The 15,804-nt window shown below is 48.9% G+C and overlaps 2 protein-coding genes across 2 annotated transcripts; both read right to left on the bottom strand.

Moving 5' to 3' along the window:
• Positions 1–2,786: 2,786 nt before the first annotated feature.
• Positions 2,787–10,417, bottom strand: LOC308610575 (spermatogenesis-associated protein 31D1-like; the record flags this gene model as incomplete). Its single annotated transcript, XM_081259659.1, is given in 6 exon segments — positions 2,787–3,012; positions 4,620–4,653; positions 4,656–4,707; positions 4,936–8,079; positions 9,382–9,978; positions 10,409–10,417. Coding segments are annotated over 6 exon segments (4,062 nt in total).
• Positions 10,418–11,693: 1,276 nt separating this feature from the next.
• On the bottom strand, positions 11,694–15,367 carry LOC308610577 (spermatogenesis-associated protein 31D1-like; the record flags this gene model as incomplete). Its single annotated transcript, XM_081259660.1, has 1 exon — positions 11,694–15,367. A coding segment is annotated over one exon (3,674 nt), but the record flags the coding sequence as incomplete, so codon positions are not given.
• Positions 15,368–15,804: the final 437 nt, after the last annotated feature.

Genomic DNA, 15,804 nt, shown 5'->3' with positions numbered 1-15,804 from the left:
CCCCCATTTTAAAGTATAGAAAGATATTCAGTATTAGTCATTACTTGGGGCCTTTTGCCTATTTAGTTTAGTATTCACTGTCAAACAAATATATAGGAAAGAGCCTCTGATTTAAGTCCACCATGGTGGGACTGGGATATTCATTATCCAGGCCCATTTGGTCCATTAAAAGGCCAAATTAATGGCCTTGGCTTCACAGCCTCTATGCTAAGTATGGGCAGTGCAGCATTTTACTGAAGCTCCCAAAATAATGGCACTTGATGATTAGTCATCTCACCAAACATTACTTCATCCCATAAAAAATCGTGCTGTCTCCTAGAGGACTTCCACACAAAAGCCATCCACATAAGGAACTCATCTTTACATCCTTATTATGGAGTCATTGGAGCCACTGCTACCTTTAGTCAACTCTCCTTCTTTCAACCCAGCACTTATATCAACCCCCATCTCCTCTCTCCTGGGAACACCCAGGTAAATTCTCCTCCCACATGAGAATCTGGACTGGACTGTACAATAGGTATCTCACAACTTCTATTTGGGGTCAGGAAACATGAAATCCATTAATAACCCCTTAGACCAGAAGCCCAGAACTTCCTGTAAAACAGAAGGGGAAAGTTAGCTTTTATTCCTTTTGGAGTCCCCTCTGGCAGGGAGTGGAAACAGCAATCCATAGCTTGGGAAATTATCCTGCCTCAAATGAAGGATGCCTAAAGCTGGGCAAGCATTGCTACAGAGGAAAATTACCCACCCTTGTCATTGTCAGCGCAACCTCCATCCCACAGTGAAGCACTGCTAAACTTGCATAATAATCAGTTCCTTCCCTGCCTGCCCACCCCCACCCCACCTCATAGAAGGAAAGAATAAACCCTGAGTTTCCTGGGAGAGATAAGGAGGCAGCCTCCACAAGTCTTTGAACTGTCTCTTGGCCTCCCTAATGAAGACCAAACATGTACTTGTGTCCCCAGGAAAATAACAGCCTAATTTAGGCTCTAATCCAGGACCAAATAGAAGTTCTAGAAGAAAGGCCTCAGAGAAGAGTCTGATCTCATAGCCTGGACCTCTTCATTGAGACTGCTCATTGGGGCACAGTTCTCAGTGTTAATCCCTGTGAAGCCTGCCTAAAGGAATCTGATCCTCTTACGTAGCACCTGGCACCAAAGAAATTCATGATGCCTGAACCTGTGATCTGGGGTTCCTGTGCCCAATCCACGTCAAGGTACCAGTTGATTCATCCATTTTGTTTGCCCTGGTATTAGGTTTGGAGTGTGGGCTTGCGGTTGTAAAAATTCAGATAGACCATTCCTGTCACCTTCTGTATCAGTGACCATTTCTTCAGGCACCACAAAATATCATGTATATGAGACCCTTCCTGGGAGTTGGGATTGAAGGTGGGCCTGGGGCTGGACCTGAGTGAAAGGTAGGGGCTGGGATTGGGGTTTAGTTTGAGGCAAGGGTTGTGGATGTACATGAGGGAGCAGAAGGGGATGGGAATAAAGAAGTGGTGGAGATTCTTGATCCCATATTTTGAATGCAGAAGCATTACAGATTCCATTGAATAAAACAGAGTGAGACTCTAGTGGGGAACTACTACTAGAAGCCAGGAGAGTAGCCACTAGGGACTCACTGTGCAAAGAGGGAGGACCCCAGAAGAGCTGGCTATATTTCTCCTACAAGTTTTCCCCCAAAGTCATGTCATATAGGACCTGCTGACAAATGCGCAGCTGCTCTGGTTTGCTTTCACTGTTCCAGCCAGTTTGGGGGGCTCTAGTGTCCTTTACATCAAGTGACTGCAATGAATTCCCTGAAAATGTCCGTTGGTATTCTGACATTTGTTTTGAAAATGGTCCCTCTTCCTGTTGTTTCTTCTCTAAACTCTGGAAAGCCATTTTCTTTTTTATTTGTCTCTCCAAGAGTCCCTGGATGTTAAAGCCAAAGAAAGAATGGCTATTGGCCTCCACGTGCTTGGTAACAGAGTGTCCCCAGAGACAGGTGTCTGGTAAATGGAGGGAAACATTCTCTCTCTGAAAATCAGAGTGTGATAATGTGGGGAGGAACACGTTCTTGGCATTAGCTTGCCATGAGGAGAAGTCTGAAATTGACAGGGTTGAATGCTCAGTGCCTCTGAGTGTTGAAACAAGTGGACAACCACCAGAGCTATCTGGAGGTTTTTTTTAAAGAAACAAATGGGCATTTACAAGACATGTGACTTTAACTCTATCATACGGCAACCTCTTCACATCTAGGCCTATATGTAGCGAAAAGTTTTCTTTCGAAAGGTTGGGGGGGATGTTGAGAGCAGCTTTTTCATATTATATACACAGGCCTTCTATAAACGGCCAGTAAATCTTCCCAAAGGGTGGCTGGCACTTCCTATTGGCCGCATGTGGTACGTTATTCTACCATTTCTATCTTCCAACATCGAGGTCTTGGTAGAACGACGACCAACCGCCCGATGACCCGCAAACGTTCCACCCGTCGTCGACCGGGGCTCCGCTCACCTTCCGGGCCCGTTAAGGCCTTTGTCCGTCGTTGTCCGGACGAGGTGAGGTCTCGACCAACTGGGGCACAGAGGTCACCTCAGGTCCCGGAACCGCGCGGGTTCCAAGGCCTAAGGGTGGCTGAGCTGGCGCCCACGTAGACCCCCCTTCCCGGGCCCTCGAGGCTCTAACGGCCCTCCACGGCGTTCCAGTGGCCGCCATTCTTCTCGCCTTGCCACGCCTGACGCCCAAAGGCGCCACGTCCTCGGTGGCCTGCCGGGGGCTTCGCCTAACCCCTGCAGCATGGGGTCAAGAGACCCGGCGGTGAGCGGGATCTGGGCTCCGAGGGGCCGCCGCCATTAGGTCGCGGAGGTGGGGGTGGGGGAGCAGTTCGTTGCTGCTTCCAGGCTCGGGCCCTGTCAGTGGGCAGCTGTGGCGAGGGCTCTGGGGCTCGGCAAGACGCAGCCTGAGCGTGTCCCGGGGGTCCCCCAGTTCACCTGCCGACCAGAGGCCGGAGGGCCTGGAGGGCCCCGGGCTAGAAGGCCGCGATCCGCTTCTTACCGCGCTCTCTGCCGGAACTCAAAACTTTTCTTTTTCTTATTCTCAGTTGACCTAATAATAATAATGATAGGGTATTGGGTGGTTATAGTATATGGATAAGTGAAATAAATGACATCAGTGTTACAAGGGACAGGAGGGAGGAATTGGGAATTCTGTTATAACGGAACCTGCACTACCTATGAAGTGGTATAATGTTCTATATAAAAGTGGCCTTAGATTAGTTGTAAATGTATATTACAAATTCATGGGCAACCATGAAAATGTTTGTTTAAAGAAGAATACTTGACATGCTAAGAGAAGAGAGAAATGGAGTCGTATAAAGTGCTTGTTTAAAATCAGAAAAGGCAGAAAAAGAGAAGAAGAAAAAAGAATACACATAATAAATACTAAACAGTTACAGATATGGCAGATATTAATCCAACTATATAAAAAAACACTAAATGTAAGTGTTCTAAATTCACCAATTAAAAGACAGACTGTCAGTGGATAAAACAACATCCAATTATATGCTGTCTACAAAACACCCACTTTAAATATAAAGACACAGATGCAGTTCTCTGGTCAGCCTCAAGGACATGGTGCTTGGATCAGATTGAGGAATGGGGGAGCAGGACAGGGTCAGAATATGGGAAAGATGAGGCATGAACTTTGTTCCACCAGTAAGGACATTCTTTCCCTTCACTTTTTCTTACTTTCCCACTCACTTTAAGACATCTTTTGCTTACTCTCAGCTGTATTTTACCGTGGGAGGTAGGTGGCTGCCTGGTCAACATTCCTACCACTGACAGCTGAGTGGTGCTTTTCTTCTGCAAAAAACAAAAACAAAAACAAAAAACGGTCATTAAATGAGCAGCCTGAAAAAATACCCCGGGAGGGGAACCACTTCCCCAGAGTGCCTTTCTAGTAAGGAAACCTCCATATCAAGTTTAAAGTATGCTCTCCCGATATATTAACTTGACCCACATGACAGATTCTTAAGCAGCTGCTGTGCTGTTCCTGGACCCTACGGCAAGTAGCCCAGGGTCCAGTAGAGCAAAACCTCTGCCCAAATAGTGCCATTCAGTGTTGAGCCCCCTGTAGGAGCCTCTGGTCACTGAGTTCTAAATAATGATTAAGCTGTTATTTCTTCTTCAGCATTATTTTCAGAAAGTATACCTGCACTTAACGCTGCTCAGGTATAAAAGACCTATCTCCCCTACTTCTCTAAAGGATATAAAACATTCAGTGAGGGGGGAGATGTGGGCTGCTATACATGTTCATTAAGGCTAAGCTAAGCAGCAGAGGACAAAGCCCATCTCCTCAAATTGCATCAGGGAGGAAATGGGCTTTGGGGTGGGGCGGAGGGGTGGCGGGGGTGGAAGGGGCACAATATCTATTTCTCAGCAAGAACTCCAGAGGACTGGTCACCTTTTAGCCAAAGCCAAAGGAAGCAATCAGTAAGAGCTGAACTATCTCCTTCCTTTCCCTTACACATAAGCCCTGAGTTACCCAAAACCCATGCCCCCAACACAGTACACAGTACACAGAAAAGATACACTATTATTAGATAAATATTTATTGGGGAGAATCAATAATCTCTACAAGGAAGGAGTTATTTCTGGATGGGAAGTCTTCATCCCTGGAAATTCTGGGGCAGTGTTTTCTGTCTAGACAGTAGAGACAGATGTCTGAACACAGGGCCTTCAGCAGTGCTGAGCGCAGTGGTGGGTGCCTGGCCAGCTTGACGCCTGCGGGTGGGGCTTGGATGGGGCACAGGCTCCCTGTGGGACACTGGTGGGGGATGTTTGTGACACAGTCGCTGGTCCTTGAATGCCACAACTTTCTGGGAGTGTCTCTTCTTATCTCTGATCTGTCTTGTACTACTTGGAGGATAACTGTGGCCAGCAAAGATAGCTTCTTGATGGCAGGACTTGATATTTGTCAGTTTACAGGAGGGAGCCCTGTGGTTGAAAGGATGCCCCTGGACAGGCTCTGTCCAGACCTGCACTTGCGCCTTTTGCTGAGTTTTCCTAAACTGCACTGGGGAAGGAAGGGGCTCTTGAGAGTAGGTGACATCCATTGCATACTGACACCCCGGTTTCTCATCTAGGAACTTCCTGATGCCTGTCGCGATTTTCTGAGCTTCAGTTGTCCCAGTCAAGGCAGCTCTACTTTTAACTAGGCCTCTGTTCTGCACAGTTGATATGGGGCTGCCCTTTTCCTGGGCATCTTCTTGCCTTTTGTATTTTATCCCAGAAAAAAGCCATTGCAAGAAGTGCTTCATTCTTTTTCTGATATGGCCTTCAGGAAGAGGCTGTCCCTTCTGTGATAGCATCTGGGAAGACTTGCTCGCAAGTGTCTTCGCTAGTACCATCTCCTGAGTAGGGAAACGCTTCCTCCTAAGTTGGGATGTCCCGAACCCTTTATCCCCTCGATCAAGCTCTTCTGCCTTGGGCTCCAGAGGGCTCACTCTCTTTGCAGTTGGTGGGAAATTCTTATCCTGGCACCTCCTTAAGGCATGCTTAGGGACCCAAGGTTCCTGCTGCTGCTCCATCCTGATTCCTCTGTCCTCCAAATGGACATGCAGCACCTGGGAAGCTCCCATGTCCCCACCTGAGACACCCTGGGCATGAGTCAGTGAGGCCTCGTAAGTCAAGTTATCTGAAGCAAGGGATGTGTCAGTGGGTTGGCCTTGAGCCTGGCTATGCTCCCTGTTCTCCAGTTTAAAGTTCAACTCACTGAACAGTTGTTCTTTAAGGTCTAATGATTTAGGATCTTGGGGAACTGGTAATTTGGGTGGGGGGCTTCCAGTGGTCACGGTAGTTTCTACTTTATTCTCATTCACATTTATCATTTGGGAGCTCCCTGGCTTGCTAGTTGCCAACATGTCACTAGTTTTTAATTGAAGAGTGTCAAGCTCCTCAGCCGTGAATACCTCCCTAGACCATCTGGGCATTGAAACAGGTTCTGACTTCTCCACCTTTTTGCCCTGTTGCATTTCTCCTTTATCACTGGAACTCACACTCTTACGCTTTGGCTCACATCTGGCTCCAGCTTGCTTTGCAAGCAGCTTTTGGGGATATCTGTTGGCTAGTTGAGTCTGTCTATGACCTGCTTTCCCTGTGATGCAGAGGGAGACAGGCAGACGAGTCTGTCTGGCATCCTTAATTCTCTGAACACCCTCTGCCAGCCCACGGTTGACATCAGAACATGATTGTCTCAGGACCCTCTGTCCTCCTTTGCCCACAGGTGAGGTGGCAGGGAGAGAACGATCCAGGTCAGGGGCTGAATTTGTTGTTCCCACTTTGTCTCCATGGAGAGATGCAGAGCTTCCTCTCAAGGACTTGAAGCTCCCAGATTTGGAGTCTGCCTCAGAAATCACATTGGTTGAGGAGGGCAAGTTGGCATGAGACAAGGACTGGCATGAGGCATCTTTCAATTTAAAGATCTGGATGGATTCAAGGACCTTGCGGGGAAGGGCCCACAACATCCTCATAGGAAACCTTTTAATATGGGCTTCCAGCATCTGTTGTGGACTGGAATCAACAAAAGTCAGGTCCTGGAAGGTATTCAGGGGGTAGGCCTCACCCACTGATGAGGGCAAACTTCTCTGTTTTGTTTGGGTGTGGGATTTCACAGAAAGAAGCAATGTTTGCTTGATAGCATGCCATGAATTACGCACAGTCTCAGGGAGCCGACCCTCATGTATGTCCTCCAACTTCTTGCTCAAATGTACTTTTAGGACATTTTCAAGTTGTCTCCGACTTAGACTCTTTGCTGACACCCTTGAATTTTTCTCTGAGAGACTCACCATCTGACTGTTTAGGTCTTTCTCAGAGTCATACCCCAGATCCTTACCTGAAGAGCTCTTTGGGTCATTCAACAGGTGATCTTTTGGGCCATTCTCTAGGCTGTGTCCCAGATGTTTCCCCACATCTTCCTCTAGCTGGAACATTTCTGAGCTCCTCTCATGGAAGCTTCCAGTTTGGCTCAATCCAACATTTACATTTTTGCTGCTCTGACCCTTAAACACAGAGGTCAGTGAGACTCCATTATTGCTCTCCGACTCAGATGCCTCTGAAAAACCATTTGGAGGCAATCTCAGTGACACAGACTCGTAGATTCTGTGGGGCAGGCCCCACTCGTGCTGGATGAACCTCTTTCGAAGGTGATGCTCTAGTTTCTTCCGAAGTTCATCACTGAGAGGAAACTCCCCAGGAAGGACGGAGATTGAAACGTGGGCCTGGGGGGCCCAGTGGCGAGGAGTGTTAGGAGCTGATGGACAAAAGTCTTCCCGAGATCTTTGGACCACAGAGGGTAAACCCCACAAATTTTCCTGTTGTTTCTGCAAAATGTTCCATTCCAGCTGTTGAATTTCAGATGAGGAGGGAGACTCTGACTCCTCCTGAGGTCTGTGGAGACTTACTCCACAGATCCTAATCTGGGGTAGAAGATCAGATGGTATGCCTGGGAGTGGGGATTGAGGGTCGGCCTGGGACTGGACCTGAGTGAGAGGTAGGGGCTGAGATTGAGGCAGGGTTTGAGGCAAGGGTTCAGGCTGAATCTCAGGCAAGGACAGAGGCAGGGGATCGGGAAGCACTGGTGATTCTTGGCCTGTGGAGGCATTCGAGTTTCCATTGAAAATAAAGACTGAGGAACTGTCAGCCAAGACATGAACAGCAGAGGGCAAGGACTCGCTGTGCAGAGACGGGAGACCCCAGAAGAACTGGATAGGTTTTTGCTGTAAATGGTCCTCCAGGGTCTTAGGATATGGGGGCTGCTGATGCACATGCAGCTCCTTTGGTTTGTCTTTGCTGCTCCCAAAGGGAGGGCACACTGCCGAGTCATGCTTATCAGCAATTGACTTTGAGATTTTCCATGAAGAATTTAGTTGGTAGTCTGGCCTAAGTTGTTCTGGAAAAGAAACTTTTCTCTTTTCCTTTGCCTTCCACATCAGGAAATCGCTCCTCTTTTGGATTTGTGTCTCCGGGAGTGTCGGGACATCAGGACTGAGAAATGAGAGGTTCCGAAGTTCATCACAGAGAGGAAACTCCCCAGGAAGGACGGAGATTGAAACATGGGCCTGGGGGGCCAAGTGGCGAGGAGTGTTAGGAGCTGATGGACAAAAGTCTTCTCGAGATCTTTGGACCACAGAGGGTAAACCCCACAAATTTTCCTGTTGTTTCTGCAAAATGTTCCATTCCAGCTGTTGAATTTCAGATGAGGAGAGAGACTCTGACTCCTCCTGAGGTCTGTGGAGACTTACTCCACAGATCCTAATCTGGGGTAGAGGATCAGATGGTATGCCTGGGAGTGGGGATTGAGGGTCGGCCTGGGACTGGACCTGAGTGAGAGGTAGGGGCTGAGATTGAGGCAGGGTTTGAGGCAAGGGTTCAGGCTGAATCTCAGGCAAGGACAGAGGCAGGGGATCGGGAAGCACTGGTGATTCTTGGCCTGTGGAGACATTCGAGTTTCCATTGAAAATAAAGACTGAGGAACTGTCAGCCAAGACATGAACAGCAGAGGGCAAGGACTCGCTGTGCAGAGACGGGAGACCCCAAAAGAACTGGATAGGTTTTTGCTGTAAATGGTCCTCCAGGGTCTTAGGATATGGGGGCTGCTGATGCACATGCAGCTCCTTTGGTTTGTCTTTGCTGCTCCCAAAGGGAGGGCACACTGCCGAGTCATGCTTATCAGCAATTGACTCTGACATTTTCCATGAAGAATTTAGTTGGTAGTCTGGCCTAAGTTGTTCTGGAAAAGAATCTTTTCTCTTTTCCTTTTCCTTCCACATCAGGAAATCGCCCCTCTTTTGGATTTGTGTCTCCGGGAGTGTCGGGACATCAGGACTGAGAAATGAGAGGTTCCGAAGTTCATCACAGAGAGGAAACTCCCCAGGAAGGACGGAGATTGAAACATGGGCCTGGGAGGCCCAGTGGCGAGGAGTGTTAGGAGCTGATGGACAAAAGTCTTCCCGAGATCTTTGGACCACAGAGGGTAAACCCCACAAATTTTCCTGTTGTTTCTGCAAAATGTTCCATTCCAGCTGTTGAATTTCAGATGAGGAGAGAGACTCTGACTCCTCCTGAGGTCTGTGGAGACTTACTCCACAGATCCTAATCTGGGGTAGAGGATCAGATGGTATGCCTGGGAGTGGGGATTGAGGGTCGGCCTGGGACTGGACCTGAGTGAGAGGTAGGGGCTGAGATTGAGGCAGGGTTTGAGGCAAGGGTTCAGGCTGAATCTCAGGCAAGGACAGAGGCAGGGGATCGGGAAGCACTGGTGATTCTTGGCCTGTGGAGACATTCGAGTTTCCATTGAAAATAAAGACTGAGGAACTGTCAGCCAAGACATGAACAGCAGAGGGCAAGGACTCGCTGTGCAGAGACGGGAGACCCCAGAAGAACTGGATAGGTTTTTGCTGTAAATGGTCCTCCAGGGTCTTAGGATATGGGGGCTGCTGATGCACATGCAGCTCCTTTGGTTTGTCTTTGCTGCTCCAAAAGGGAGGGCACACTGCCGAGTCATGCTTATCAGCAATTGACTCTGACATTTTCCATGAAGAATTTAGTTGGTAGTCTGGCCTAAGTTGTTCTGGAAAAGAATCTTTTCTCTTTTCCTTTTCCTTCCACATCAGGAAATCGCTCCTCTTTTGGATTTGTGTCTCCGGGAGTGTCGGGACATCAGGACTGAGAAATGAGAGGTTCCGAAGTTCATCACAGAGAGGAAACTCCCCAGGAAGGACGGAGATTGAAACATGGGCCTGGGGGGCCCAGTGGCGAGGAGTGTTAGGAGCTGATGGACAAAAGTCTTCTCGAGATCTTTGGACCACAGAGGGTAAACCCCACAAATTTTCCTGTTGTTTCTGCAAAATGTTCCATTCCAGCTGTTGAATTTCAGATGAGGAGAGAGACTCTGACTCCTCCTGAGGTCTGTGGAGACTTACTCCACAGATCCTATTCTGGGGTAGAGGATCAGATGGTATGCCTGGGAGTGGGGATTGAGGGTCGGCCTGGGACTGGACCTGAGTGAGAGGTAGGGGCTGAGATTGAGGCAGGGTTTGAGGCAAGGGTTCAGGCTGAATCTCAGGCAAGGACAGAGGCAGGGGATCGGGAAGCACTGGTGATTCTTGGCCTGTGGAGACATTCGAGTTTCCATTGAAAATAAAGACTGAGGAACTGTCAGCCAAGACATGAACAGCAGAGGGCAAGGACTCGCTGTGCAGAGACGGGAGACCCCAGAAGAACTGGATAGGTTTTTGCTGTAAATGGTCCTCCAGGGTCTTAGGATATGGGGGCTGCTGATGCACATGCAGCTCCTTTGGTTTGTCTTTGCTGCTCCAAAAGGGAGGGCACACTGCCGAGTCATGCTTATCAGCAATTGACTCTGACATTTTCCATGAAGAATTTAGTTGGTAGTCTGGCCTAAGTTGTTCTGGAAAAGAATCTTTTCTCTTTTCCTTTTCCTTCCACATCAGGAAATCGCTCCTCTTTTGGATTTGTGTCTCCGGGAGTGTCGGGACATCAGGACTGAGAAATGAGAGGTTCCGAAGTTCATCACAGAGAGGAAACTCCCCAGGAAGGACGGAGATTGAAACATGGGCCTGGGGGGCCCAGTGGCGAGGAGTGTTAGGAGCTGATGGACAAAAGTCTTCTCGAGATCTTTGGACCACAGAGGGTAAACCCCACAAATTTTCCTGTTGTTTCTGCAAAATGTTCCATTCCAGCTGTTGAATTTCAGATGAGGAGAGAGACTCTGACTCCTCCTGAGGTCTGTGGAGACTTACTCCACAGATCCTAATATGCGGTAGAGGATCAGATGGTATGCCTGGGAGTGGGGATTGAGGGTCGGCCTGGGACTGGACCTGAGTGAGAGGTAGGGGCTGAGATTGAGGCAGGGTTTGAGGCAAGGGTTCAGGCTGAATCTCAGGCAAGGACAGAGGCAGGGGATCGGGAAGCACTGGTGATTCTTGGCCTCTGGAGGCATTCGAGTTTCCATTGAAAATAAAGACTGAGGAACTTTCAGCCAAGACATGAACAGCAGAGGGCAAGGACTCGCTGTGCAGAGACAGGAGACCCCAGAAGAACTGGATAGGTTTTTGCTGTAAATGGTCCTCCAGGGTCTTAGGATATGGGGGCTGCTGATGCACATGCAGCTCCTTTGGTTTGTCTTTGCTGCTCCAAAAGGGAAGGCACACTGCCGAGTCATGCTTATCAGCAATTGACTCTGACATTTTCCATAAAAGACCTATCTCCCCTACTTCTCTACAGGATATAAAACATTCAGTGACGGGGGAGATGTGGGCTGATATACATGTTCATTAAGGCTAAGCTAAGCGGCAGAAGACAAAGCCCACCTCCTCAAATTTCATCAGGGAGGAAATGGGCTTTGGGGCGGGGCGGGGGTGGGGTGGCGGGGGTGGAAGGGGCACAATATCTATTTCTCAGCAAGAACTCCAGAGGACTGGTCACCTTTTAGCCAAAGCCAAAGGAAGCAATCAGTAAGAGCTGAACTATCTCCTTCCTTTCCCTTACACATAAGCCCTGAGTTACCCAAAACCCATGCCCCCAACACAGTACACAGTACACAGAAAAGATACACTATTATTAGATAAATATTTATTGGGGAGAATCAATAATCTCTACAAGGAAGGAGTTATTTCTGGATGGGAAGTCTTCATCCCTGGAAATTCTGGGGCAGTGTTTTCTGTCTAGACAGTAGAGACAGATGTCTGAACACAGGGCCTTCAGCAGTGCTGAGCGCAGTGGTGGGTGCCTGGCCAGCTTGACGCCTGCGGGTGGGGCTTGGATGGGGCACAGGCTCCCTGTGGGACACTGGTGGGGGATGTTTGTGACACAGTCGCTGGTCCTTGAATGCCACAACTTTCTGGGAGTGTCTCTTCTTATCTCTGATCTGTCTTGTACTACTTGGAGGATAACTGTGGCCAGCAAAGATAGCTTCTTGATGGCAGGACTTGATATTTGTCAGTTTACAGGAGGGAGCCCTGTGGTTGAAAGGATGCCCCTGGACAGGCTCTGTCCAGACCTGCACTTGCGCCTTTTGCTGAGTTTTCCTAAACTGCACTGGGGAAGGAAGGGGCTCTTGAGAGTAGGTGACATCCATTGCATACTGACACCCCGGTTTCTCATCTAGGAACTTCCTGATGCCTGTCGCGATTTTCTGAGCTTCAGTTGTCCCAGTCAAGGCAGCTCTACTTTTAACTAGGCCTCTGTTCTGCACAGTTGATATGGGGCTGCCCTTTTCCTGGGCATCTTCTTGCCTTTTGTATTTTATCCCAGAAAAAAGCCATTGCAAGAAGTGCTTCATTCTTTTTCTGATATGGCCTTCAGGAAGAGGCTGTCCCTTCTGTGATAGCATCTGGGAAGACTTGCTCGCAAGTGTCTTCGCTAGTACCATCTCCTGAGTAGGGAAACGCTTCCTCCTAAGTTGGGATGTCCCGAACCCTTTATCCCCTCGATCAAGCTCTTCTGCCTTGGGCTCCAGAGGGCTCACTCTCTTTGCAGTTGGTGGGAAATTCTTATCCTGGCACCTCCTTAAGGCATGCTTAGGGACCCAAGGTTCCTGCTGCTGCTCCATCCTGATTCCTCTGTCCTCCAAATGGACATGCAGCACCTGGGAAGCTCCCATGTCCCCACCTGAGACACCCTGGGCATGAGTCAGTGAGGCCTCGTTAGTCAAGTTATCTGAAGCAAGGGATGCGTCAGTGGGTTGGCCTTGAGCCTGGCTATGCTCCCTGTTCTCCAGTTTAAAGTTCAACTCACTGAACAGTTGTTCTTTAAGGTCTAATGATTTAGGATCTTGGGGAACTGGTAATTTGGGTGGGGGGCTTCCAGTGGTCACGGTAGTTTCTACTTTATTCTCATTCACATTTATCATTTGGGAGCTCCCTGGCTTGCTAGTTGCCAACATGTCACTAGTTTTTAATTGAAGAGTGTCAAGCTCCTCAGCCGTGAATACCTCCCTAGACCATCTGGGCATTGAAACAGGTTCTGACTTCTCCACCTTTTTGCCCTGTTGCATTTCTCCTTTATCACTGGAACTCACACTCTTACGCTTTGGCTCATATCTGGCCCCAGCTTGCTTTGCAAGCAGCTTTTGGGGATCTCTGTTGTCTAGTTGAGTCTGTCTATGACCTGCTTTCCCTGTGATGCAGAGGGAGACAGGCAGACGAGTCTGTCTGGCATCCTTAATTCTCTGAACACCCTCTGCCAGCCCACGGTTGACATCAGAGCGTGGTTGTCTCAGGACCCTCTGTCCTCCTTTGCCCACAGGTGAGGTGGCAGGGAGAGAACGATCCAGGTCAGGGGCTGAATTTGTTGTTCCCACTTTGTCTCCATGGAGAGATGCAGAGCTTCCTCTCAAGGACTTGAAGCTCCCAGATTTGGAGTCTGCCTCAGAAATCACATTGGTTGAGGAGGGCAAGTTGGCATGAGACAAGGACTGGCATGAGGCATCTTTCAATTTAAAGATCTGGATGGATTCAAGGACCTTGCGGGGAAGGGCCCACAACATCCTCATAGGAAACCTTTTAATATGGGCTTCCAGCATCTGTTGTGGACTGGAATCAACAAAAGTCAGGTCCTGGAAGGTATTCAGGGGGTAGGCCTCACCCACTGATGAGGGCAAACTTCTCTGTTTTGTTTGGGTGTGGGATTTCACAGAAAGAAGCAATGTTTGCTTGATAGCATGCCATGAATTACGCACAGTCTCAGGGAGCCGACCCTCATGTATGTCCTCCAACTTCTTGCTCAAATGTACTTTTAGGACATTTTCAAGTTGTCTCCGACTTAGACTCTTTGCTGACACCCTTGAATTTTTCTCTGAGAGACTCACCATCTGACTGTTTAGGTCTTTCTCAGAGTCATACCCCAGATCCTTACCTGAAGAGCTCTTTGGGTCATTCAACAGGTGATCTTTTGGGCCATTCTCTAGGCTGTGTCCCAGATGTTTCCCCACATCTTCCTCTAGCTGGAACATTTCTGAGCTCCTCTCATGGAAGCTTCCAGTTTGGCTCAATCCAACATTTACATTTTTGCTGCTCTGACCCTTAAACACAGAGGTCAGTGAGACTCCATTATTGCTCTCCGACTCAGATGCCTCTGAAAAACCATTTGGAGGCAATCTCAGTGACACAGACTCGTAGATTCTGTGGGGCAGGCCCCACTCGTGCTGGATGAACCTCTTTCGAAGGTGATGCTCTAGTTTCTTCCGAAGTTCATCACTGAGAGGAAACTCCCCAGGAAGGACGGAGATTGAAACGTGGGCCTGGGGGGCCCAGTGGCGAGGAGTGTTAGGAGCTGATGGACAAAAGTCTTCCCGAGATCTTTGGACCACAGAGGGTAAACCCCACAAATTTTCCTGTTGTTTCTGCAAAATGTTCCATTCCAGCTGTTGAATTTCAGATGAGGAGGGAGACTCTGACTCCTCCTGAGGTCTGTGGAGACTTACTCCACAGATCCTAATCTGGGGTAGAAGATCAGATGGTATGCCTGGGAGTGGGGATTGAGGGTCGGCCTGGGACTGGACCTGAGTGAGAGGTAGGGGCTGAGATTGAGGCAGGGTTTGAGGCAAGGGTTCAGGCTGAATCTCAGGCAAGGACAGAGGCAGGGGATCGGGAAGCACTGGTGATTCTTGGCCTGTGGAGGCATTCGAGTTTCCATTGAAAATAAAGACTGAGGAACTGTCAGCCAAGACATGAACAGCAGAGGGCAAGGACTCGCTGTGCAGAGACGGGAGACCCCAGAAGAACTGGATAGGTTTTTGCTGTAAATGGTCCTCCAGGGTCTTAGGATATGGGGGCTGCTGATGCACATGCAGCTCCTTTGGTTTGTCTTTGCTGCTCCAAAAGGGAGGGCACACTGCCGAGTCATGCTTATCAGCAATTGACTCTGACATTTTCCATGAAGAATTTAGTTGGTAGTCTGGCCTAAGTTGTTCTGGAAAAGAATCTTTTCTCTTTTCCTTTTCCTTCCACATCAGGAAATCGCTCCTCTTTTGGATTTGTGTCTCCGGGAGTGTCGGGACATCAGGACTGAGAAATGAGAGGTTCCGAAGTTCATCACAGAGAGGAAACTCCCCAGGAAGGACGGAGATTGAAACATGGGCCTGGGGGGCCCAGTGGCGAGGAGTGTTAGGAGCTGATGGACAAAAGTCTTCTCGAGATCTTTGGACCACAGAGGGTAAACCCCACAAATTTTCCTGTTGTTTCTGCAAAATGTTCCATTCCAGCTGTTGAATTTCAGATGAGGAGAGAGACTCTGACTCCTCCTGAGGTCTGTGGAGACTTACTCCACAGATCCTATTCTGGGGTAGAGGATCAGATGGTATGCCTGGGAGTGGGGATTGAGGGTCGGCCTGGGACTGGACCTGAGTGAGAGGTAGGGGCTGAGATTGAGGCAGGGTTTGAGGCAAGGGTTCAGGCTGAATCTCAGGCAAGGACAGAGGCAGGGGATCGGGAAGCACTGGTGATTCTTGGCCTGTGGAGACATTCGAGTTTCCATTGAAAATAAAGACTGAGGAACTGTCAGCCAAGACATGAACAGCAGAGGGCAAGGACTCGCTGTGCAGAGACGGGAGACCCCAGAAGAACTGGATAGGTTTTTGCTGTAAATGGTCCTCCAGGGTCTTAGGATATGGGGGCTGCTGATGCACATGCAGCTCCTTTGGTTTGTCTTTGCTGCTCCAAAAGGGAGGGCACACTGCCGAGTCATGCTTATCAGCAATTGACTCTGACATTTTCCATGAAGAATTTAGTTGGTAGTCTGGC

The sequence above is a fragment of the Mesoplodon bidens genome (assembly GCF_964165515.1).
Source record: "Mesoplodon bidens genome assembly, contig: HAP1_SCAFFOLD_967, whole genome shotgun sequence".
Lineage (NCBI taxonomy): Eukaryota > Metazoa > Chordata > Mammalia > Artiodactyla > Ziphiidae > Mesoplodon > Mesoplodon bidens.
Note: the sequence above shows the minus strand (reverse complement) of the source record. Positions and strands in the feature narration are given on the sequence as shown.